General features: G+C 33.0%; 3 protein-coding genes across 8 annotated transcripts in view; 1 reads left to right on the plus strand and 2 right to left on the minus strand.

Moving 5' to 3' along the window:
* The window catches only part of LOC133334648 (putative uncharacterized protein DDB_G0291608), a 323326-nt gene that overhangs the window by 229460 nt on the left and 67474 nt on the right, over nucleotides 1–26392 (minus strand). The window lies entirely within an intron of this gene.
* Nucleotides 1890–5901, minus strand: LOC133334624 (uncharacterized). Its single transcript, XM_061542938.1, has 4 exons — nucleotides 5645–5901; nucleotides 5182–5324; nucleotides 2129–2254; nucleotides 1890–2065 (listed from the first exon to the last, which is right to left on the minus strand). Exons 1-4 carry the CDS (start codon nucleotides 5899–5901, stop codon nucleotides 1890–1892), a joined length of 702 nt encoding a protein of 233 aa, XP_061398922.1.
* LOC133334646 (glutamate decarboxylase) overlaps nucleotides 9762–26392 on the plus strand; it is a 38585-nt gene continuing 21954 nt past the window's right edge. The window contains exons 1-2 of one of the 2 annotated variants that reach the window (XM_061542965.1): nucleotides 9762–9853; nucleotides 23413–23481. In XM_061542965.1, the coding sequence (XP_061398949.1) occupies nucleotides 23421–23481 (61 nt within the window). In that variant the 5' untranslated portion in view covers nucleotides 9762–9853; nucleotides 23413–23420. Of the gene's footprint in view, nucleotides 9854–22761; nucleotides 22831–23412; nucleotides 23482–26392 lie in introns of those variants that run through there. The other variant, XM_061542964.1, reaches the window with a different exon arrangement.

Genomic DNA, 26392 nt, shown 5'->3' on the forward strand with positions numbered 1-26392 from the left:
AAGAATTGACTTATAATCTATATATGAATAATCGATAACATCGATGTTGTACAAAATTGAAATTTTCTGAGTAATTTGATTTTTTAATAATTTCAAAAAAATTCTTATATCGATTAAATTTGAATTTCAATGTTTTATCGATGAGGTTGAAATATCAGTTTCTATCGATAAATCTGTTATCGACAACAATTTTACTAACTTTGAATTTTTTTAATGAACAATATTTTTTATGTTTAATTATTTTTTTCTAAGGAATTAACTTATAGCAATCATTGTTATCGATTTTTTTAACATTGGTTAGAAATTCCGAAGCCATTGAAGGGTCTCAAAGGAAAAACTAAAAAAAATTTCCATAAAATCAAGAATCAATAAAAAATACTAAAAATCTAATATATATATACACATTATTAGTTTATTAATTTTATTATAGATTAAATAAAATAATATAACGATAAAAACAAAATTGATATAATTTTACTAAAGTTGACACCACTGCTTTTTTATATTATTTTTTGTTAATATTATTTTTTTATTGTTTTACATACTTATGTACATATATGACATATATGTATGCTAGTTTATGTGTTAATTTTTTATTATTATGAAATATTTATGATATTTGTTATCGATTTTTGACAATACACTTGAAGAAGATATGGTGTACACTGAAAAAAAAAATATTTTTTAATAATTACAAAAAAACAAAAATTACCATCGATAAAAAACAGAATTTATCATGATCAATGGATAAAATTGTAATTGCAAACAACACTAAACTCTTGGCTAACATTTATCGATAACTCTTCGTTTAAGTATGTTTTGGGAATGAATGCTGTTATGTGTATACATAATTTTTATTTTATATATAGAAGTTATGTGTATATATTTTTTTGGCATACATATATATATGTATAATATAAGATAAAATAAAAAAATAATTGATTTCTTTTTTATGTTGTTGTTAATTGATATGCTGATTCCATTAACAAACTAAAATGGAAAATTAAAATATATATTTTTTTTATTTTTTTTTAATATTTGGATTTATCAACAGTGTGACGACGATATGTTGTATATATGAATATTTTTGGTTGTTGTTATTTTTATGTTTCTATAATTTATTTATTTTATGTGGCAGGCCATTATAACCTTAAAAAGGATACACGGTTACCACAACTACTAAAAGAATAGTGTCCTAGTTGTCTATGCTCACAATCACCTCAATGGAGGCCGATGACATTTACAAACTATTTCACCTGGAAGCCCTTTAGTGATTTTGTTGTTTTTTTATGTCAATAGGAACTAGATTAAAGAATGGAAGATAAAAGCAATTTTTTAAAGGAAATAAAATTAAAAAAAATATTATCCCCACCTTAGATCCTTTTCCTATCAACAACTTTTTAAATTATGTTTTTTATAATTTAACAGTATATATATGATTTGTTTATATATATAATTTCTTTATGTATTTTATGATTTTTTTTGTAGATTTTTCTTGTTGTTGTTTTGTTTTTATAGTTTCTTTTTAATTGAAATTAATTACAAATTAATTGATGCGCATAGGGATTAGTTTATTACTTTCAATTGTTTCCATTCCTGGTTTTGTTAATTAATTCTTATTGTTTTTGTTATATAGCAGTGTTTTGTTTTTGTTAAAGATAAATCATTTATATATAGAGAAAAAAAATTAAAAAATTTTATATATTGAAATTTACTTTAAAAGAAATTTACGAAAAAAAATTAATAACAAAAATTAGAACAAAGTTTAAAGTCCACTTTTTTCAAAAGCTAAGACTAAAAGAAATCAATTTTGAAAATTTGAAATCAAACTAATATATTTTAATTAATTCAAAAATAAAAATCTTCATTCATCACCCATATCCTTCTGCTTATCCAGAAAATGGTGACAAATCACAATTGCACAATGACCCGCCATCGCCAGTTTTACACAACGCAGCACAAAGTTCATTCCAATTTGGTGTTGTAACAGTTGTTGTAGTTGTAGTGACATCAGCGATCGGAGCTATATTGACCACCTCCCTCTGGTCACTAGTCAGGTTAATCGCTGAAAAATTATTATCAACTTCATTTGTTGTTGCTGTTGTTGTATTCTTGGAGCAAGGACTACAGCCGGCCAGTGTGACATGACGAACATCACAAAATATGGAACAGACATTCATCTCCACTTTCGTTTTTATTTGATGGAAATTCTGGTGTTCGGATGTCGAATTTTTACATGTACAGACACCATCGCCTGAAATTAAAAAAAAATGAAATAAAATAATACAAATTAAATACGTAACATTTCGGAAGGGCCTTTTAAAGAACATTATTCTAGGATATCCTAAGCAACAATCTTTAAAACAAATTTTTTAAGGACCTAGAGCAGAATTTATAGTGTCAGGATTTTCAGGAAATATTTTGATAGTACCATTATAAGCGTGGACTTTTTAAATGTGAATTGTTTAATGAATTTTTTAGAACTAATTTTATTTTTTCAAGAAAAAATCAAATATTTCTATTCAATGAAATTGTTTCTAGGCGTGGAGCTTTTAATGAATATTTCTTCGTAGATTTTTTAAAGAACACTTTTTTTAGGGCCTACAGATGTGTGGATTTTTACAAAGAATATTTTTTCTAAGACCAGCAAGGGGTGGTTTTTTAAGGTTATTTTTTCTAGGGCGCGGATAGATGACGGTATAGAGTGTATACCACCTAGCCAAGATGAAGTCAGAATTGCAATCAATCGGCTGTAGAATAAACCAGGTACCGATGGGTTACTATTCAAGACTGGTGGCCAGATGCTGTTAAGGAGCATACACCAGCTGATTAGTACAATTTGGCTAGAAGAATGCATGCCCAATGATTGGAACCTCAACATTCTGTGTCCCGTGCACAAAAAAGGAGACAAGACGATATGTGCCAAATATATACGAATACGTTTCCTTCCCATCGCATATAAAGTACTATTCAGCGTCCTGTGTAAATGACTGAAGCCAATGATCAAAGGCATTATTGGACCATACTGCGCCAAATCCTGGAAAAAACCCATTAAAAACACATCGACACATTCCACCTATTCGTCGACTGTAAAGCCGCATTCGTCAGCCCTATCCGTTCAGAGGTGTATAAAGCCATGTCTGCATTTGGCATTCCTGCAAAATTAATTCGGCTATGCAGGATAACTTTAACAAGCACAAGATCAGCAGTTAAAGACGCAAAGGACCTCTCAGAGCCCTTTAACACCGAACGAGGATTCAGACAAGGTGATAGTTTGTCGTGTGACCTTTTTAACATCCTGCTGGAAAAGGTCATACGAGAGGCAAACGTGAACCGAAATGGCACTCTGTACACCAAACAACACATGCCAATGACATCGATATAATCGATGATATAATATAATCGATCGAACATTGCGTGCGGTAACAGCCACCTTTGAACAAATTGAGAAGGAGCCTGCCAAAGTGGGTCTGGCAGTAAACGGCGAGAAGACCAAGCTTATGGTATCAACTCACAAGACGTCCAGTAGACTCGGACTCGGTGGTAGTCAAAGATTTTATATACCTTGGTACCGCCATAAACAAAACGAACGACATCAGTTTTGAAATTCGGAAAAGGATAGTGATGGTCAACCTGTGCTACTATGGTCTAAGCAAACAACTCAAAAGCTGGGCCACATCCCGCCAGACCAAACTCACACTCTACAAGACGCTGATACTACCCGTGCTGTTATATGGATCTGAAGCATGGGTACTTGCGCAAGCAGATGAAGCAGCTCTTGGAGTGTTTGATAGAAAAATTCTCCGAATGATCTATGGACCGATCTGCGTTGACGGTGAATATCGCCGTCGAATGAAACATGACTTGTACCAGCTATTCTCGGACATCGACATTGTTAGACGTATTGAGCTGCCCAGCCCAGAAGGGATATAAAAGTGAACCAGCTGATGGTTCACGCAGAAGGGGAAGGTCACGAATACGATGGGAAGATCAAGTCGAAGACAATATTGCCGAAAATGGTCTTTCAAATTGGAAAAACTGCGCAAATGACCGATGCGCCTGGAAATCTTTTCTAAGCTCTGGCTTATGGAACGAAAGTTCTGTCACAAGCCAGCTAAGTAAGTAAGTAAGGATTTTTGAAGGATATTTTTTCTAGGGCCTATAGAGGCGTGCAGTTTTTAAAGAATGTTCTTTCTAGAGCTTACTGAGGCGTGGATTTTTAAAGGAATGTTTTTTCTACGTCCAACAGAGGCGTGGGTTTTTTAAACAACATTTTTTCTGGGACCCGCGTGGATTTTTAAATGAATGTTTTTTCTAGGACCATCCAAGGCGTGAAGTTTTTAAAGAATATTTGTTCTAGGGCCTACGAAGAGTGGTTTTTTTTAGAATATCTTTTCTAGGCCCAGTAAGGCTTGGATTTTTTAAGAAATATTTCTTTTAGGCCCAATGAGGCTTCGAATTTTTAAAGAATATTTTTTCTAGTCCCAATATGGCTTCGGTTTTTTAAAGAATATTTTTCTAGTCCCAGTAAGGCTACGACTTATTAAAGAATATTTTATTGGACCATCCAAGACGTAGATTTTTTAAAGGATGGAAGAGACAAGCGAGGGTATTTAAATTTTTTAAAGAAAATCGACCCGCTTATTTTTTTAAAAAAATATTTTTTAAGAACTATGTTTTTATGGACCAACACCAGAGTGTATTTTTTACGCAGTTGTGGGTTTTTAAGAATTAATTTTTTAAAGGTCAAAAGGCCATTTTGGATGTGGATCCTAGCTTATTTTTTAACCTGAGAGTATGAGGTTTGATATTTATTTTCTCCTAGCAACAATTTATCGCCGTAAAAAGTCCCAATTGCAATTAGATATGCAATATGAATATGAATATAAAAAAATATTCCTAAAGCTTGAAATACTTTTTCAAGGACTTTTTAAAAATATATATTTTTTTAGTAACCATATTAAGCCAGTAATTTCTAATGAATAATTTTTAAGTGTTATTACGCGCGTGGGTCTGTTAGAGTTTAATTATTTTCCAACCGAAGTGACTGAGGGTATAAGTTGAAAATTAATGTGCCCTATAAAATATTTTGTTACTAACACCGTCGAAAACCATTTAATCATTTAAAAGAGTTTTATTCTTTGGTTTTAATTAAATTTGAATAAAAAATTTTAAACTTACCTAGCTGTAATCCACATAGCTGAGGGCATATGAATTGTTTCTTGGAATGCATTAGGGTGTTGGCATTTTCAATTTGCACTTTCGTGGGTAAAACTGGCATTATTTTACAATAGGGGGAGCAAACAGCGCCGCCTAAAGCAGCTCTAAAAAACACACACACAAGAAAAGTTTGAAATTACAAAACTTTTTTCAATCTCCGAAATATATTAACACAAATAATACACGACACTTTGACACTTCATTTTTAATTTGCAAAAAAATCTCAAATTTAGTTTTCAAATTTTTTTCCATGATGACATTTACAAAAAATTATGATGATGTTATATAAACTTTGATTTAAAAGAACTTTTTTCAATTTCTTTTTTGGAAAGGACATTTTAAGGTAAACGCACACACACAGACACACTTCTAATTTTTATGTTGTTGTTGCTTGCTTTCTTTCTGTGTTGAGAAGCAAACTTACCCGCAGAGCTGTTGACACACCAAACTCCAATCTTCAACTGCACTGGATAGCGTCGAACTGTCTACAGTTTTATCATCAAGGTTTTCAGCCACGGATGCTGCTGTCGCAGTCACCGACTCTGGTCCGTCGTCTCCTTTAGCGCCGCCATGTAACGGCAACTGTGACGTCACATTATCCTTAGCCAATACAATGGTCTTGGCATGCGCCGTGGCAGCCAGGAGGCCAACCAATAGCAATGCCTTGGCCAATTGCTGCATTGTAACTGTGTGGGTGCAAAAAAGAGAGAGAGGCATATTAATGGAGAGAGTAAATGAGAGAGAAAATCTATGACGTCAAACAGAGAATAAAATGTAACAAAAAGAAAGGACAACGGATGCTAAGGTTAACATCTACATATTTATGTGTAGATGCGAGTGGATGGATACATGGCCAAATGTCTGTACATACGAAAAATCTATGTGCAGAGGTGTGTAATAATGTGTGCATTTGCATGGAAGATAGATGGTGATGATATTTACACACAACGCAAAACTGTAGGCGTTCAGCTACGATGTGCCATTTACTTATTTCTACTTTGTAGGGATTTTTTTACACTATTCGAAAATTATATAAATTAAAAAAAAAGTGTTTTTTTAAATTTCTTTAAAGGACCAATTAAAGACTTAAAATGTTAAATATGTTTTCAAGGACCAACTAACTTTTTTATTTTATGGAATTTCCAATTATCCAATTATAGGCGTGGGCTTATCTATACTAATAAAAGAGTAAAGTGATTGACTGATTGCCTGACTGACTGATTTAACGATTCATCAACACCCAGTTGAAACAGCTGAAGCAAGAATCTTGAAATTTTGGGTGAGGGTCACTCTTGGTCCAAAGGTGACAGATGAGGCTGGGTTTTTGAAAATTCGTACTAGAACGGTAGGAAAAGTACCTAAATGTGAAACCATTTGTATTTGGCGAACCGGTAGAGCTAGAACTCTGAAATTTGGAATGAGGATCAAGAATATATGTACCAAAGGGTTTTTTGGACATTTGAACTATAAGTTCTAAATTTGGTACAATTTCGTAGCATGTGCATGGATAGAGGTAAAAACTTTAAATTTGGAATGCGAATTAGGGTTGAAATGTAGAGTCTATTTAAGGATATGGTTTTGAAAGCGTGTACTCATGTTTACGAAAAGTACTATATGGTACTATATTTGGTACAAATTTAATCTATACTAATAAAAGAACAAAGTGATAGACTGATTTAAAGCTAGAATCTTGAAATTTTAGGTGAGTGTCACTCTTGGTCCAAATGTGACATATAAGGCTGGGTTTTTGGAAATTCGTACTAAAACGGTACGAAAAGTACTAAAAAGTTCTAAATATGGTATGATTTGTATTTGGCGAACCATAGAGCTAGAACTCTGAAATTTGGATTGAGGGTCACTGATGGAGTGTTGAATAGATATAGCAAAGGGCTTTTTGGAAATTCGAACTATAAGTATCCGAAAAGTACTGAAATGTACTAAATTTGGTACAATTTCGTAGCGTGTGAATGGATTGAGCTAAAAACTTGATATTTGGAATGCAAATGAAGGTTGAGAAATAGGGTCGATATGAGGAGAGTTTGGAAAGCGTGTACTCATGTGTACGAAAAGTTCTATATGGTACTATATTTGGTACAAATTTGATTTGGAGGTACAAATCGAGCTGGAATCCTGAAAATTGAAATTAACATTACCGTTGGAGTTTAGGATTGGGATATGTACGTAGTTTTGGAAAATGTTTACTTATGTGTAAGAAAAGTACTAAATCGTACTATAATTGGTACAATTTGGATTTGGGTGAACCGATAGAGCGGGAACAATGACGTTTGGAGTTAGGATCATTGTGGGCATGTAGGATTTGGGTCAGGATTCAGTTTAACAAATTAATACTTATGAGTACTAAATGGTACAAAATTTGGTACAATTTGAATTTTAGGTGAACCAATAGAGCTAGAATCATGAAATTTGGGGTCAGGATCACTGTTGAGGTGTAAGATTGAAATATGTAGGAAGTTTTAGAATTTATACTAATGTGTACTAAATTTGGTACAATTTAAATTGTGGGTGAACCGATAGAGTTGAAATCATGAAATTTTGATTTAGGATCACTGTGGAGGTATAGGGTTGGGGTATGTAAGAAGTTTTGGACTAAATTTGGTACAATTTGAATTGTGGGTGAACCGAAAGATTCAGAATCCTAAAACTTGGATTTAGGATCACTGTGGAGGTGTAGGATTGGGGTATGTTGAAGTTTTGGAAATTTAGTACTGTGTACTAAATTTTATACAATTTGAATTGTGGGTCAACTGATAGTGTTGGAATCCTGAAACATGGATTTAGGGTCACTGTGGGGGTGTTGGTTTGGGTTAAGAAGGAAGTTTTGGAAATTCGTACTAATGTGTACTAAATTTGGTACAATTTAAATTGTGTAGGATTGAGTATATAGGAAGTTTTGGAATTGGTACTACTGTGTACAAAATTTGGTACAATTTGAACCTATGAAGTAGGGAGTGGGAAGTGGGTTTAGAATCATTGTCGGTGTGTAGGATTGGGATATTTAGGAAGTTTTAGAAATTCGTACTACTAAATTTGGTACAATTTGAATTGTGGGTGAACCAATAGAGTTGGTATCCTGAAATATGAATTTGGAATCATTGTGGGGGTGTAGGATCGGGGTATGAAGGAAGTTTTGTTAAATGGTTGAGGAGGGTACTTAGGGAAATAATGTGTGTTAAATGGAAAACTTGGTAAAATTTGAATTTGGGTGAACCTTTAGAGCTCGAATCATGAAATTTGGTGCTAAATGGTACTCAAATTTAATTTATGGTCGATATTTATGTGTGGATTGTTTTTTCAGACATATGCAGTTTTCTATGAAAATAAAATAATATGTTAATACATGTTTAAATATTTCCTACATTCGCTAACGAAGTTGCGGACATATGCCAATTAAAAAAAATATTTTTCTCAAGGTCCACAAGGGCGTGAATTATTTGAAAATATTTTTTTTAAGATCTATATATGTGTGGATTATTTGAATATATTTTCATTTATTTAGAACCTAAATAAATACGCCACACTGTCAGCATCGCTCTTGGCACTTCGGTGTTTGCATTAAATTTAAGTTTATATATTTTGCAACTGTGTTACACAATGTGTAAAGTGTGCAATGCTGTGAACAATGGAATTCGGAATTGCCGAGAGACAAACATTGAACAAATATTGAACAATGGATGGCCGCGAGGTAAAGTGCCTAGCTCTAAATGTAGGCCCAATGGTACTTAAAATGCAATTTTTAAACTACACTGGTTATCTATGGCGATATTTGTAACAATTCTTGGCCAATGAAGCGTTCTAGCATACAACTATCCTTTGAACAAAGTACACACACACACATATATACATACAAACACATAATACACTGGTGTTGATACCAATCAACCATAAGGTAATGGACGATTAGGTTTTTTTCTTCTTCATCATCTTCTCCAAATGCCAAGTATGTCAGTTTCTGTGCTCATTTCAAATGGCAAACTGTGTTTGCAAGGATAGTGGGAGGATATAGTGAATGCTGTTGTTGCTGCTGTTGTTTGTTCTTGTTCATTATATAATTCGCCAACTAGGGACAAATTTAAATGGATCACTTATGATTACAATCCGAAAGAAAAACTAACAACTACCTTCATAACGTGTGTGTGTGTGTGTAGGTAACTTATAAGTCCTTGTCTGCTTTTTTGGTTTAGCAAGGACTTTTGTTTTCCCTGTTTTTTTCTTCTTTTTTTGTATCCCTGTTTGTCATGCTTGTTTGTTCTCTGCTTTGGTTGTCCAAAAAAAAACTAATTCTGTATCCGACTCCCACCAAAAAAATCGAAAAAAAAAACGAAACGAGCCGAAAAACTCGCCATTCGTTTTGTCGCCTATTCTCGTTTCGTATTTTATATAAGTAGTGATGCCGAGCAAACGGAAAACGCCATTTTGGTGGAGACGTCTGATCCTGACACACATTTTCAAGTGAAATACATTTTCCACCAGCTTTCCACTCTCGGAATTGAAAAGTGGCAACAAACAAATCAAATCCAACAACAAAAAATATTAAAAAAAAATTGTGAAAATATTTTCGCGTATTTGGGTTATCGAGCTTATCATCACTATTTAAATAGTCAAGAAAACAAAGGTACGAATCAAAAATGCAAAAACAAAAAAAAAAATTAAACTTCATTTCTTTTTTTGTAATGATATTTGAAAATGAAGTTGTGTGTGTATATATATTCAGATATATAGAAGAGGATTATTATATAAACTGAAGTACATAGTGCGTTGGTATGTGTGTGTATTGAAAATTAAAGTTCGTAAGCAGAATCTGTGTTCGATGTGTGTATTTGTGATTGGAAAAAGAAAACCCTGTTCCCAAATGAAAGTGTCAGAGACTGAGATAGAGGGATAAACTTTGAAGGATATTTGGTAATAGATTATGTGGAAAAACTCATTTTATATCCCAAACAAAAACCTTTTTTTTTCTCGATACAGCTTGATGTAAGATAACTACACATTTCTCGTATACACAACTAAGTGTTTTACATAGACTAGACGTAATCATTATTGCTATCAGAGGAATAAGGAGATGAGGCCTGCCTGAGAGTTCCCCTCGATTCAAATTAAAATCTTCAAAATAACTCCGAATTTTTATCATAAAAACCTCCAACCTATATGGAAATAAAAAACGTCTTTAAAATGTCAGGAGGTTTTTTTTTTGAGATAAAACTTCGTACAGCTCACTTATTTGGCCCAAAGGCCAACCTTGTGAATTTTGTGAAAATCGCTTCTGATTTAGATATAGCTCCCACAATCTCATTCAATTTCCTTTAAATGTTGCATTAAACTTCTAAGATGGAATTTTCAAGGAATTTTTAAATATTTTTTTATGGATCTCCAAAGGTTTCGATTTCCTAAAATTATTTCTATTCAAGGATGTATAACATGCGTAATTTATTTCAAAATATCCTTATAAGAATCTTAAAAAGGGTGGATTTTTTACTCTACACAACTATGATGTATTTGTATTCTGTTGAGTATATATTTGCTCCTGAAGGATATAGATAAGGGAAGTATATGGTATATCCACGAGGAGTGGTTGACCCTTAAATTGATACCAATTACATTGGTTGTATGTACTCCGATGTGGGAGGTATTCTTTAATATTTAAAGGTGTCTATGTGTTATGATATTGTCTAGTACTATTACTACCTCTCTAGAGATCGCAAATGTTGCGCTGATCGTTTCGGTTATGGTCAATGACAACGACCACAATTTTCAGTGATGTTGGGAAAATAATTAAGGGGTGCAATGAACCGAAAACTTTATTGAGTTTTATTTTTATGCCTTTTTAGGGCGAAGGATTTACTATAGTCTGATTTTCTAGTCGCTCTTGAGGCCGTTAATATATGCAGAACCTCACATATTTACACGGTGAAGGGGATTTGACCAAAAACTTAGAATGACAGCTTAGATATTTCGAGGGTCAAATCAACCAAAACCTTTTATAGCGTAAATATTCACCCGGGGAAAACAAAATTTTGAAAATATGCCAGGGTTAGAAAGTGGATCTGTTGACATATAATCCGTCAAGAGAGTGCAAATATTTCCAGGCTCAGAATAAAGAAACGCAGAAAGTTAGATTTTCATGGTAGTTGTTTAGGGTATTATATGATCGGTCCCGTTCTTTAATTAGTGGGGGGTTTTCTAAAAAATATTTTTTTCAGTGATCTACAATTGGTCTGGAGTTTTTTAAAAATATTCTAAAGGGCCGAAAATAGACGTATTTTCCAATATATCTATAAAAGGGCTGCATATTTTTAAAATTTATGAAAATTCAAATTTGAGATAGCTCCCATAGGTTCGTCCAAACTTCTGTAAATGGTGGACAGGACGATGAAATGGGATTAAAACCTCCAAAATATCGAAAATGGGCAGCACATTATTACGTGGAATATGTCAAAATATAGACCTAAATCCATAATCTTTTGAACAAAATTGTCTCGCCTTCAAAGAAATCAGGAGACCAAATTGGAAGGACTCGATAATGTTCATATCGAACCAGCAGGCTTCCCCCGAAGTGAAATCCTGAGTAAGTGCATGTATGGGCGCTGTACCAAAACGTGGATCGATATACCCCATTTTCAATACCTTTTTAAGGGGTTTTTGGTCTATAATTCTGGACTCTATCGTGTATTTTTGCCCTTAATGTTTTAGTTGTTTGAAAAGTTTCTGTTTTTTGAGCGGGAATTTGAAGGAGTTGGGATGTTGATTTACAGAACCTATCGGGCGTCGGAATTTAATGAAAGTTTTAAAGATACTCCATTAGCTTCATATCAATTTTACATGTTTGAAACATCATGGGGAATATACCATAAGGAGTGGACCGAAAAGACCGATCTTCGGATTTTATATCGGTTTGATGAAAACGTTATTATGTGCAAAATTTGAATCACATTTGACAATCCATTAGCTTGATATTTGATTTACCTATATTTAACACTCACTTGGGAGATATCCCAGAACGTTTTGACCTAATCTAGGTCTGGTAAAAATTTAGCTATGTGCAGGGGGAGGATCAATGAAAAAAAAAAACAAAAACATTATGCTGAACAAAGTTTGGTTCAAAGCGGGCATTCTCTTAGCGTTATATTGTATCAGAAGTGGAGGACCTGATCAAGGTCGGATAAATTTGGATTTTCCCTTCGTTTTATATGAGAATAACAAATTTTCCAAATTTTGACCCTTTGTGGGGAAGTTACTAGAGGAAGTAGACTCGAACACTAAACAGGTTTGATAAAAATATTAAATTATGGAAGTTTGGTACAAATTCTGATGATTTAATTATGGACAAAATGTGTGCCATATTATGGAGAGGTATCAGAAATAGTGGATAGATATTTCACGTCTCCGAACAGGATTTAAGTTTGCAAGAAATATTAGGATATGCTAAGTCTGTGTGAAATCGATTATTCATTCACTTATGGACGAAAATTGTTAATTGTCCACAAAACAATATTTCGATTAGGCCCATTTTTCTCGTAGCAAAGTGTATATACCCCCATTTGCCATGAGGCTGAGGTACCTCCCACATCATGCCAATCTGAAACACCAGGCTTCACAAATAACTTATTTCAATAAGAATAAATTAACCTTAATTTTTGAAATAAATCAAATCTTTATACCAGATGGAGATCTTTTCAGATTTGGAAATGGAATAAAATTTGTAATTTTTAAATTTTATACTAACCAAAAATTAGTTCACCACTTCTTAGAAATCTCAAATTTTGTTTTTGTTTCTTCAATGGGTTTTCAATTTTCTTTTCGTAATATTCTTTAAAAAGTCCATGTCTTGTAGGGTCTTTCAAAAAACAAATTATTTAAAAAATCCACGCCTGTTTAGAATCTGAAATACATATTCTTTAAAAATCAAGCCTGTTTAGATCTTTAAAAAATATTCTTTAAAAATCCACTCCTATTTTGGTCTGCATATCTGATATTCCTTGAAAAAATATTCTTTAAAAAATCTACACTTTGTAGAGTCTTCGAAAAATATTCTTATAAAAATTACAACTTTATACTAACAAAATTTTTCAAACTGTTTCATCACTTCTTAGAAATCTCTATTTTTTTTTTAATTTCTTAATCGGGTTTCAATTTTTTTTTTTTCAAATTTGCAAACATTAAAAAATTATTCATTAAAAAAAATCCTCCTTAGACTTTGGAAAATTATTCTTAAAAAATCCTCGCCTATCTACGCCTACGTTTTTTTATTCATTCTTTAAAAATCCACGCCTATTTAGGCCTACGTTTCTTTTATTCCTTCTTTAAAAATCCACGCCTATATAGGCCTACGTTTCTCTTATTCCTTCTTTAAAAATCCACGCCTATATAGGCCTACGTTTCTCTTATTCCTTCTTTAAAAATCCACGCCTATTTAGGCCTACGTTTCTTTTATTCCTTCTTTAAAAATCCACGCCTATTTAGGCCTACGTTTCTTTTATTCCTTCTTTAAAAATCCACGCCTATTTAGGCCTACGTTTCTTTTATTCCTTCTTTAAAAATCCCCGCCTATTAACGCCTACGTTTCTGATATTCCTTCTTTAAAAATCCACGCCTATTTAGGCCTACGTTTCTTTTATTCCTTCTTTAAAAATCCACGCCTATTTAGGCCTACGTTTCTTTTATTCCTTCTTTAAAAATCCACGCCTATTAACGCCTACGTTTCTGATATTCCTTCTTTAAAAATCCACGCCTATTAACGCCTACGTTTCTTTTATTCCTTCTTTAAAAATCCACGCCTATTTAGGCCTACGTTTCTTTTATTCCTTCTTTAAAAATCCACGCCTATTTAGGCCTACGTTTCTGATATTCCTTCTTTAAAAATCCACGCCTATTTAGGCCTACGTTTCTTTTATTCCTTCTTTAAAAATCCACGCCTATTTAGGCCTACGTTTCTTTTATTCCTTCTTTAAAAATCCACGCCTATTTAGGCCTACGTTTCTTTTATTCCTTCTTTAAAAATCCACGCCTATTTAGGCCTACGTTTCTTTTATTCCTTCTTTAAAAATCCACGCCTATTTAGGCCTACGTTTCTTTTATTCCTTCTTTAAAAATCCACGCCTATTAACGCCTACGTTTCTGATATTCCTTCTTTAAAAATCCACGCCTATTTAGGCCTACGTTTCTTTTATTCCTTCTTTAAAAATCCACGCCTATTTAGGCCTACGTTTCTTTTATTCCTTCTTTAAAAATCCACGCCTATTTAGGCCTACGTTTCTTTTATTCCTTCTTTAAAAATCCACGCCTATTTAGGCCTACGTTTCTTTTATTCCTTCTTTAAAAATCCACGCCTATTCAGGCCTACGTTTCTTTTATTCCTTCTTTAAAAATCCACGCCTATTCAGGCCTACGTTTCTTTTATTCCTTCTTTAAAAATCCACGCCTATTTAGGCCTACGTTTCTTTTATTCCTTCTTTAAAAATCCACGCCTATTTAGGCCTACGTTTCTTTTATTCCTTCTTTAAAAATCCACGCCTATATAGGCCTACGTTTCTTTTATTCCTTCTTTAAAAATCCACGCCTATTTAGGCCTACGTTTCTTTTATTCCTTCTTTAAAAATCCACGCCTATTTAGGCCTACGTTTCTTTTATTCCTTCTTTAAAAATCCACGCCTATTTAGGCCTACGTTTCTGATATTCCTTCTTTAAAAATCCACGCCTATTTAGGCCTACGTTTCTTTTATTTAGGCCTACGTTTCTTTTATTCCTTCTTTAAAAATCCACGCCTATTTAGGCCTACGTTTCTTTTATTCCTTCTTTAAAAATCCACGCCTATTTAGGCCTACGTTTCTTTTATTCCTTCTTTAAAAATCCACGCCTATTTAGGCCTACGTTTCTTTTATTCCTTCTTTAAAAATCCACGCCTATTTAGGCCTACGTTTCTTTTATTCCTTCTTTAAAAATCCACGCCTATTTAGGCCTACGTTTCTTTTATTCCTTCTTTAAAAATCCACTCCTATTTAGGCCTACGTTTCTTTTATTCCTTCTTTAAAAATCCACGCCTATTTAGGCCTACGTTTCTTTTATTCCTTCTTTAAAAATCCACGCCTATTAACGCCTACGTTTCTGATATTCCTTCTTTAAAAATCCACGCCTATTTAGGCCTACGTTTCTTTTATTCCTTCTTTAAAAATCCACGCCTATTTAGGCCTACGTTTCTTTTATTCCTTCTTTAAAAATCCACGCCTATTTAGGCCTACGTTTCTTTTATTCCTTCTTTAAAAATCCACGCCTATTTAGGCCTACATTTCTTTTATCCTTCTTTAAAAATCCACGCCTATTTAGGCCTACGTTTCTTTTATTCCTTCTTTAAAAATCCACGCCTATTTAGGCCTACATTTCTTTTATCCTTCTTTAAAAATCCACGTCTATTTAGGCCTACGTTTCTTTTATTCCTTCTTTAAAAATCCACGCCTATTTAGGCCTACGTTCTTTTATTCCTTCTTTAAAAATCCACGCCTATTTAGGCCTACGTTTCTTTTATTCCTTCTTTAAAAATCCCCGCCTATTTAGGCCTACGTTTATTTTATTCCTTCTTTAAAAATCCACGCCTATTTACGCCTACGTTCCTGATATTCCTTCTTTAAAAATCCACGCCTATTTACGCCTACGTTCCTGATATTCCTTCTTTAAAAATCTACGCCCCGATACTCATTGGAAAAATATTGTTTAAAAAATCTACGCCTTGTAGATTCCTCCGAAAACTATCCTTAACAAATCTGCGCCGTGGTTATGTTTTTGGATATGGTAGAAAATCACCACATTTATATATACTAACCACAAATTATTTCACCACTTCGTAGAGAAATCTCAATTTTTGTTTTTTCCTTCAGCGGGTTTTCAATTTTCTTTTCGTTGTTTGCACACTTTTACACTCTTTATTGAACATCCAAAATATTTGTTTTTAATTTGGTTTATTTTTTTCAAAACATTTTTTTCGTTTTTTATTAGAAATTTAAAATTCCCTTAAGTATACTATTTATTTTCAATATTTTTCACGTTTCACAATTGTTTTCAACATGCGTCAGGTTAAAGTGTTTATGAAAGACTAACAACATTTTTAGCAAAACTTTCGTTTTGGAATTTACCAATTTGTCCCAATACTTGACAATTGTGCACATTAACGGAGATTGACATATCATTTGGAGCTATCAATAGATAGAAATAACAAAAAAAAAGTAAATAAAAATTCAACTCCGGTAGCAGATAAGTAACTCAGATGTCAGTGGACAGTGAAACAGAAAAAAATTGAAACAAATTCTGATAAATAAAAACAAATCAATTTAGGTGATGTTGTCAAAACAGTGTGTGTGTGCGAAAAAGGTGATATTTCAACCACCCACCAAACCAATTTGGAGGGTATGCAGGTGAAAGCAAAATACCTACCTCCCTATCCATTACCCTTGGCCACTTTGGCATATGTTGGAATTTTTTCTTTCCTGCAACTCCCAACACTTTGTCATTGTCAATGATTTATTTTTTGTTCCCCGTGCTGCTAATCAGATTCCACACAACCATCATATTTTTTTGTGGTTAATAGCTGATAACTTGGTTAATTATAATTGGTTACAGGCCAATTTGAGGCAGCATTTTAAGTGGCCCTAATCTAATAGAAGAACCCCAAATATCGGTGATTTGTCGTTGAGCTTTATTGTCGATTTGTTTATCAACTTAAGTGACAAATTCTATTTTAATCTGGAAACATGTTCAGGTGAGAAGGAGGCAAGGTTGGCTACTGATATTTTTGAAAGTATTTGTAAACATTGTCCATATTGTTAATAATTAATTGCATAGGGAAGAGATAAAATTAAAGTGTTGCGAGTACACATGCAAATTGAATGAAATGATAGCAAAAGAAGTGGTTCAAAGTGGTTTCGTTGGGAATGAATGAAATGCATTCGGGAGAATGCACATTTTATTTCATTTCTTAGAAACACTTACTTCGAGTATGATTATTTATATTCATAATTGAATTATGGAAATGCATTTTGAAAGTTTGTTTGTCATCTGTTCTAAAGTATAATCTACATGGAATTTCCCAGAAAATATACTATCTATATTCAAAAATCTTGGTAAGAAGGTAGACCAAAGAGCATTCGCCAATCCTGAACGATACACCATATGGTTATTAAAATCGTAAAATCCAAAATAGTTTCTTGTATCTCTAAGTGCCGAATACTTAAAAACTTCAACAATGACATAGTTTTGATAAGATCTTATCAATAATTTTTTTTAATTTTTAGAGAAACGTGGGTAAACTACTTATGTTAACAAAATAATAAACATATCTGAAATGCCCAGTGGTTTAGATATTACTTGACCAAAATATTCTTTAAAATATTTACACTTTAAAAAATATTATTTAAAAAATGCATGCCTTGCAGGATCTACAAAAAATATTCTTTAAAAAAAAATCCGTTTTGGCTGGCCTTTGAAAAGTATTCTTTAAAAAATCTATGTCTTCTATTGGCCCGTGAAAAGTATTCTTTAAAAAATCTACGCCTTGGATGGCCTTTAAGAAATCTACGCCTTTTAAAGTCCTCAAAAAAATTGGATGGCCTTTGAAAAAATATTCTTTAAAAAATCCACGCCTTAGGCCCTCAAAAAAAATATTCTTTAATAAATCCAAAAAATATTCTTTAATAAATCCACGCCTCAGTTGGCCCTTGAAAAATATTCTTTAATAAATCCACGCCTCAGTTGGCCCTTGAAAAATATTCTGAAAAATATTCTTTGAAAAATATTCTTAAAAAAATCCACGCCTCAGTTGGCCTTTGAAAAATATTCTTTAATAAATACACGCCTCAGTTGGCCCTTGAAAAATATTCTTTAATAAATCCACGCCTCAGTTGGCCCTTGAAAAATATTCTTTAAAAAATCCACGCCTCAGTTGGCCCTTGAAAAATATTCTTTAAAAAATCCACGCCTCAGTTGGCCCTTGAAAAATATTCTTTAAAAAATCCACGCCTCAGATGGCCTTTGAAAAATATTCTTTAAAAAATCTACGCCTTGGATGGCCTTTGAAAAGTATTCTTTAAAAAATCTACGCCTTGGATGGCCTTTGAAAAATATTCTTTAAAAAATCTACGCCTTGGATGGCCTTTGAAAAATATTCTTTAAAAAATCCACGCCTCAGTTGGCCCTTGAAAAATATTCTTTAATAAATCCACGCCTCAGTTGGCCCTTGAAAAATATTCTTTAATAAATCCACGCCTCAGTTGGCCTTTGAAAAATATTCTTTAATAAATCCACGCCTCAGTTGGCCTTTGAAAAATATTCTTTAATAAATCCACGCCTCAGTTGGCCCTTGAAAAATATTCTTTAAAAAATCCACGCCTCAGTTGGCCTTTGAAAAATATTCTTTAAAAAATCCACGCCTCAGTTGGCCCTTGAAAAATATTCTTTAAAAAATCCACGCCTCAGTTGGCCCTTGAAAAATATTCTTTAATAAATCCACGCCTCAGTTGGCCTTTGAAAAATATTCTTTAAAAAATCCACGCCTCAGTTGGCCCTTGAAAAATATTCTTTAAAAAATCCACGCCTCAGTTGGCCCTTGAAAAATATTCTTTAAAAAACGCCTCAGTTGGCCCTTGAAAAGTATTCTTTAATAAATCCACGCCTCAGTTGGCCCTTGTAAAAATATTCTTTAATAAATCCACGCCTCAGTTGGCCCTTGAAAAATATTCTTTAATAAATCCACGCCTCAGTTGGCCTTTGAAAAGTATTCTTTAATAAATCCACGCCTCAGTTGGCCCTTGAAAAGTATTCTTTAATAAATCCACGCCTCAGTTGGCCCTTGAAAAATATTCTTTAATAAATCCACGCCTCAGTTGGCCCTTGAAAAGTATTCTTGAAAAATATTGAAAAATATTCTTTAATAAATCCACGCCTCAGTTGGCCCTTGAAAAGTATTCTTTAATAAATCCACGCCTCAGTTGGCCCTTGAAAAGAAAAGTATTCTTTAAAAAATCTACGCCTCAGTTGGCCTTTGAAAAGTATTCTTTAAAAAATCCACGCCTCAGTTGGCCTTTGAAAAATATTCTTTAATAAATCCACGCCTCAGTTGGCCCTTGAAAAATATTCTTTAATAAATCCACGCCTCAGTTTGCCCTTGAAAAATATTCTTTAAAAAATCTACGCCTTGGATGGCCTTTGAAAAGTATTAGATTTAAAAAAAAGTTGGCCCTTGAAAAAATCGATTCTTTAATAAAATCAGTTGGCCCTTTAAAAAATGTTTTTTAAATCCACGCCTCAGTTGGTCCTTGAAAAATATTATTTAATAAATCCACGCCTCAGTTGGCCCTTGAAAAATATTCTTTAATAAATCCACGCCTCAGTTGGCCCTTGAAAAATATTCCTTTAACATTCCTGTGTTAGCCGGTTGAAAAATATTCTTGAAAAAATCCACGCCTTTGAATGGCCCTGAAAAGTATTTAAAAAAAAAGCAAGCCATTACTCGTCCTTGAAAAAAAAAAATTTCAATGGTCCTAGAAAAATGTTCTTCAAAAATCCTAATCCATCCAAAGTATGAAATCCCTTGAAAACACATTTAAAAAATCCAAGCATAGAATTGTCCTTAAAAAATATATATTTAAACCAGCCTAGTTAATTAATTGTCCAATAAATCCACACCGTGGGTTGTGTTGAAAAATATTTTTACCACGGCTGCTATTATTGGCCCTTGAAAAATATTCAAAAAAAAAATCCAAGCCTCAGTTCGGTCCAATTCATTCCATAACTATAATCTGATCATCACCAAAATATATAGCATTGTCCTTGACCATAACTAGAACCTCATGGAAAATTCCAAAGCGATCACCACTTTATTTCCGCCCTCTATTTCCGCCACCTGTAAATATTTACATGTAACTCCCGAGTTATCCGAGTACATACGACAATATAATTGGTATAAATTTAAAGGTCAACCATTCCTCTTGGATATATTATCAACTTCTCGGGTCTTTGTCCTTCAGGAGTAAATATATACGCCATAGAATAAAAATTTTGTTATTTTTCACACAAAAGTCAGGGTCCATTTGACCCGCTAAATATTGACCGATCTTTATCAAAAGCGGTATGCTTATTCTTTGGCCCGATTCCCTTCTCCATGTAAAATTTCGCTTGACCATAAATCCACGGCCTCTGGAGCGACCAGAAAAACCGATTCTTTAATTAAGTATTTCCACAATTTCAGTTTCCCCTAAATATTAATGATCTTTACCAAAATCAATTGGGGTATTCATTTAATAAACCCATCCTACAGTTGGCAAAATTTCATGAAGATTGGTCCATAGTGTGGCCTGTATCGTGAAAAATATTCTTTAATAAATCGCGGCGTTACAAACTTTTGGGCTTCACAAAGCTATAATTCCCTGACAACATAGTTGTATAAGGTATAAAAATCCGTCTTCGATGGCTTTTGAAAAATATTCTTTAACAATCTTGTTTTTTAACAATCTCGCCTATGAAAATTCTACGTCTTGTAGAGCCCTGAAAATAATACTGGCTTTGGATGGTCCTGAAAAGTATTTAAAAAAAAAAAACAAGCCTTTACTCGTCTTTGAAAAAAAATATTGTCCTTAAAAAAATATATTTAAAAAATTTACACATATAAAATCCATTAGAAAAAAAAATATTTTCATTAATTTAAGAAAATATTATTTAAAAACTCCACATCCAAAATTAGAGTATGTTAATTTTTTTTTGTGTTTTAAATTGCACATATTGCAACATTTTTGTTGTACTCCAAAAAAAAGACAGAAATATTTCAATTCAAAATTCCTTGGCATAAGGACAAATTTTCTGCAGCAGCTACTGGGAAAACATTTATCAAATATACAAATAGTTTTCAAATAACATTGAATTAGATTGTTCTTCTTGTTATGACAATGTCCTTCTACATTGTTATTGCAGCTATCCTTGAAGGAGGGAAAACAATGGCAAAAAAATCCTTGCGATTTTTTGTTCTCCTCCTCCTTCATCTTTCTATATTATGGAGACATTCTGTTGTTACTTTGATATGTTACCAAATAAAATTAATAGAATAATCTCATAAAGACCAAGGATTTTCTTTTTTTTCTCATTGACCTATTTCGAAGATGAATGAGGGAATTTATTATCCTTTTAGAAAAATGCGAAAGGGAGAAAATTGAGTGATTTTTTATTTTACTATTATGATCAAGAAACTCTTCAAGGTAGTTGTGCTGAGTGTTGTTGCATAAAGATTACATTTTCATACCTTTAACGAAGTCCTTTTTTTAATCCTTTAAATTCAAATTGTTATCGTTGTATATGCAAAGAAGGCTGTAAAATGCACAGTCACACGCACACACTAACACAATAGACTTTATTGATAAACAATTACTTAAGCTTGACAAAGTTTACTTTTTGAAATCAATGCAAATGGAATAAATCCCCCCTCACTGCCCCCTCAATCGTAGTATTTTTTTTTCTTGAGAAAAAGGTGTGTCCTTACAGGATTCCCCAGCAAAATTGTCCATTTATTTAAAGCATCTAACTCCGCCTTCTTTTGCTTTAAAAACAACATGGCCTTTGCATGGTGTGACGTCATCGTTTTGTGTGTGTGTTTGTGTGGAGCTTCAAGGATGCCTTGGTTCGTTTCATTCGTGTTTTTTTTTGGGGATACCATGTTATGTACCAAGTAAATGTAGGATATGCGCAGTTCATAAAGAAATTTGTGGGGGGCATTTTGGTGGGGCCAGGGAGGACTGGCTACAAAGCCATTTTGAAATAATGGCTTCGTAGGAGACCTGAACATAGCATATAGCACACAGCTCCTCAGAACGTCGAACAGTAAAGCTGCTCTTTCCTTTTTGTGTCCGTCCCGAAATTCGGCTGGAGTTCCAACAGTGAATAAAAAAAATATTTTGTTTTTTTATAAAAATAAAAAAATTCAATTTGTGATTGAAATAAATTTGTGAATTTTGGTCATCTTCTGAAAAAAAAAGAAAAGTGCTTTAAGTCTTTAAATAAAAAAAAATCCAAAACCTTTCATTTAAAAATAAAAGTGAGAGAGAAATGTTATAAAATTTTATTAAATTTATATGTTAGAGAAACAAATCTTGACTAACTTTAGATGGCTTTTTGTTAGAAAATTTAATAAAAATAGTAGTGCTTAATTAAATGTTAATAACATTTATTAATAAATAAAATAATTTTTATTTTTTTTTTATTTTTTTGTTTTTATTATTCAAATAATTTTTATTTGAAAAAATATTTTATTTCATTATAATTTATTTTTAAACTATTAACCTATTCAATAAATAAACCAACTACTCACTCGATTTTTTGCGTTGAATCATCATTTTTTTCTTTTCACTTTTTTATTTCTATTGAAAAAAAATTAATCAAACTCAATCGTTCCCTCGTTCGTTTGTATTTAATCGTTTCGTTTCCTACGTTCGTTCGTTTGTTCATTATTCAGATCGACCACCTTTCGCATATTCAATTCTATTCTATTCGCCACCGTTGTTGTTAGCAAATCAGTCAAAGTGATTTTCTTAAGGCAATACATCGAAGATCTCCGCAAAATAATTGGTAAGATAATTGCAAATTTCTCTACACTGGCTTTTTCGACACCAACAACAAAACAAATAAAATACCACAACAACAACACAAAGCAAATTTTACAACAACAAATACATGGATACCCCTCTATCCCCCACCACTCTCCCTATTTAAAATAATTACAAGTTTACATAACACAGCCCGACTCACACTACGCACATTTTTACGCACATGTATTTTATTATGTCTGCCATATTTCCCATCCATCCACCCCCTCTTCCCCCTCCTCTTTTATATACATATAGCATTCACATTTAACCTTCACAAGTCCTTGTACATAAAAGACCTTATTCCTTTTTTTGGACCTCCTACTCGGCAATTCAATTCCAATCCACACAGAGAGAGAGAGAAAGACAAGAGTACAACATTTTGTCATTGTCATTTTTCCCCATAAGTATCACATCCTACCATTTCTCATTATATCGATTTTATTTTACAAAACCCATTGTAATTGTTATATAATCAAGGATAATTTTAGTGCATGTACTTTGGAAAAAATTAATTTTTTTAAATAGTTTGTTTTAATTATTTCTTTTATTTTTTTCTTTACAGAGGAGAAAATGTCGCTCAATCCAAATGGGTATAAACTTTCCGAAAAGACGGGCAAATTAACAGCTTTTGGTAAGTCAAGAAACTATTTCGAATATGAAAAGTAAATTTTATAATTACATCGATTATTGGGTTCTGAATCAGAGGAGAAAAACTAAATTAATAATATTTTTATTTATTTTCACTTTACATTTTGAATTCTTAAAAAATAGTTTTTTTAATCAAAAAAAAAAAAAAAAAATTACACAAAATTTACCATTCTCGGTTGGATTTTCTTGCCAATTTTTTTTTAATTCACTCTATGATGGAACCTTTAATAAATAAAACAAATGAAAAAGCGTTAGGTTCGGCAGGGTCGAACGTTGGATACCCTCCACCATAGATATACTGACAGGTACTTGAAATAAAAACATAGGGAACATACCAAAAAGTGTACCTATACCGAAATTTCTATAAACCGATTATGGTTCTAAATATTAGTCCTAGACCCCATGTTTCTTTGGACCAAATTTGTTTCAAAAAATTTTGATTTCATCCAAATTTTGCCCATTACTTCCAAAATTAGTTCATGTTCGAACATGGGGAATATCGGTCCACACCTTCTGGTACTTCCCACACAGGGGCTAGGCCTAAATGCGGGTTACAGTTCATATATATAAATAGATAAGGTTAATTATCGAACCTTATGTTCTAGTTTTTTTTTTTCGTATCTTCCGCAGATGAAATGATTGCAACAGAGCCTTAGAACCAACCCCGAACACGGAACAAATCATATAACTATTTTAATATGAAAAGGGGGTTATATGGGGACGACCCCAAAAAGGGGACGAATATTAACAATTTTTGGTAGAGAGGTTTGTTGCCATATACGACTACAAAATACCAAATTGCAGCGAATTCGGTTGAAAAACGCGCTCAAGAACCCCAAAATACCGAAAATTGGGGGTACTCTTATATGGGGGCTATGCCAAAAAATTGACTTATATTCATAATTTTTTGTGGAGAGATTGGTACCTATTAAGAAATCAAAATATTAAATTACAGCCAATTCGGATGAAAAATAAGATCAAAACCCCCAAAATACTGAAAATTAGGAGGTACCGTTATATGGGGGCTACCAGTAAAAGTGGACCTATATATAACTCGATGTACCAAATTTCAGCGTATTCGGTTGAAAAACGCAAAATACCGAAAATTGGGAGGTACTGTTATATGGGAGCTATGCCTAAACGTGGACCAATATATCCCATTTTCGAACTTGACCTGCCTGCAGACAAAAGACAAACCTATGTAAAATTTCAGCACCCTATCTCAATTCCTTCAGAAGATAGCGTGATTACAACAGACGGACAGACAGACGTACATGGCTAGATCGTCTTAGAATTTTACCCTGATCTAGAATATATATACTTTATAGTGTCGGAAATGAATATTTCGATGAGTTACAAACGGAATGACAAAATTAATATACCCTCCATATAAAAATTAAAACCTTGCATTAATAAAATTTAAAAATATATTTTTTAAATTCTCTGTTAAGTTAGGATTTTAAATAAATATTAAAAATTTACTTTTTAAAAGAACATCCAACAAATGATTTTTAAAAATCGAAACCTTGATGGATGAACAAGAAAACAATCAACAAATAAAAACTCAAAAATTCAGCTTGAGCCCGGCTGGTTCCCATGGCATCTGTTGATTGTTGTCCGACGCCTTAGCGTTCAAAGCCACCTCCATATTTTCCTAAGGTTGCTCAATATGCAGTTGAAAGAAAAATATTATAGTCTGTATAGAAAAAAAGTCCGTCCCTACAAGAAAAAAACTGCTCTGAAACGCGTCGCATAATGGTGGGAATGTAGCATCTCTCCGGCTTTCCTTTTTCATTGCAACTTTGATCATGTAGCTCATCTCGAAAAAGAAATTAATAAAATCTTGAAAATAGTCTTTAAAAAATCTTCGCTTTTGTAAAAAAAATATTTGTAGCTTTGTGCAGCCCCAAGAGTTTATAACGCCGCGAAATATTGGTCCTAGACCCACCTTTAAGTATATTTCGACTAACTAAGTCGATCTAGACATGTATCCGTCCGTCTAACCATTATAATTTGTAAACACTATACAGACCACCGTTATTGACCAATCTTCACAAAATTTTGCATGTAGGATGGGTTCTGGCCAATGAAGACCTCTTTTGTTTTTGGTAATGATCGGTTAATATTTAGGGTATGAAATGGACCAAATACTTAATTTTTCCGGATTTTCTGGTAGCTCCAGAGGCCGCAATTATGGCCCGAACGAAATGGAGAAGGGAATCAGGCCAAATAATAAACATGCCTGCTTTGATAAAGATCGGTCAATATTTGGCAGGTCAAATGGACCCTGACTTTTGTGTGAAAAATGAAAAAAATTGTATTCTATGGCGTATATATTTACCACTGAAGAACTCGGATCAAAGAAGGACCTATAGTTTATCCAAGAAGAGTGTTTGTCCTTTAATTTGATACCAATTATATTGTCGTATGTACTCGGATGTGGGAGTTACATTTACAGGTGCTTATGTATTCAGATTTTATTTAGCAACCCATTACCACATTAGAGGGCGGAAACATAGCGCTAATCGCTTTGAAATCTTTCATGAAGTTGCAGTTAGGGTCAAGGACAAAGTCTATGATTTTCGGAGAAGATCAGGTAATTGTTTTTGGATGAAATGGACCGAAAACTTAATTTTTTGTGTTTTGTCGAGTCGATAGGCCACAATTATAAGCCGAACATCACAGCACATCCCACGGTGAAGGGAATCTGGTCAAGTAAATAGAAAAGCTGTATGGAATATTAATGATATTCGGAAAATATGTCAATGTAAGGAAGATGTGCTGTTGACCTGTAATCGGGCAAGAGGGTGCAAATATCACGAAATATTGCCACGCTCGGAATAAACATCCGCAGAAAGTTAGAGTTCCGTGGCAGTTGTGTACTTTGTGGATCT

Source organism: Musca vetustissima, unplaced genomic scaffold (genome assembly GCF_032173495.1).
Source record: "Musca vetustissima isolate MV318-11 ecotype Yass unplaced genomic scaffold, APGP_CSIRO_Mvet_v1 utg2180, whole genome shotgun sequence".
In the NCBI taxonomy this organism is placed as follows: domain Eukaryota; kingdom Metazoa; phylum Arthropoda; class Insecta; order Diptera; family Muscidae; genus Musca; species Musca vetustissima.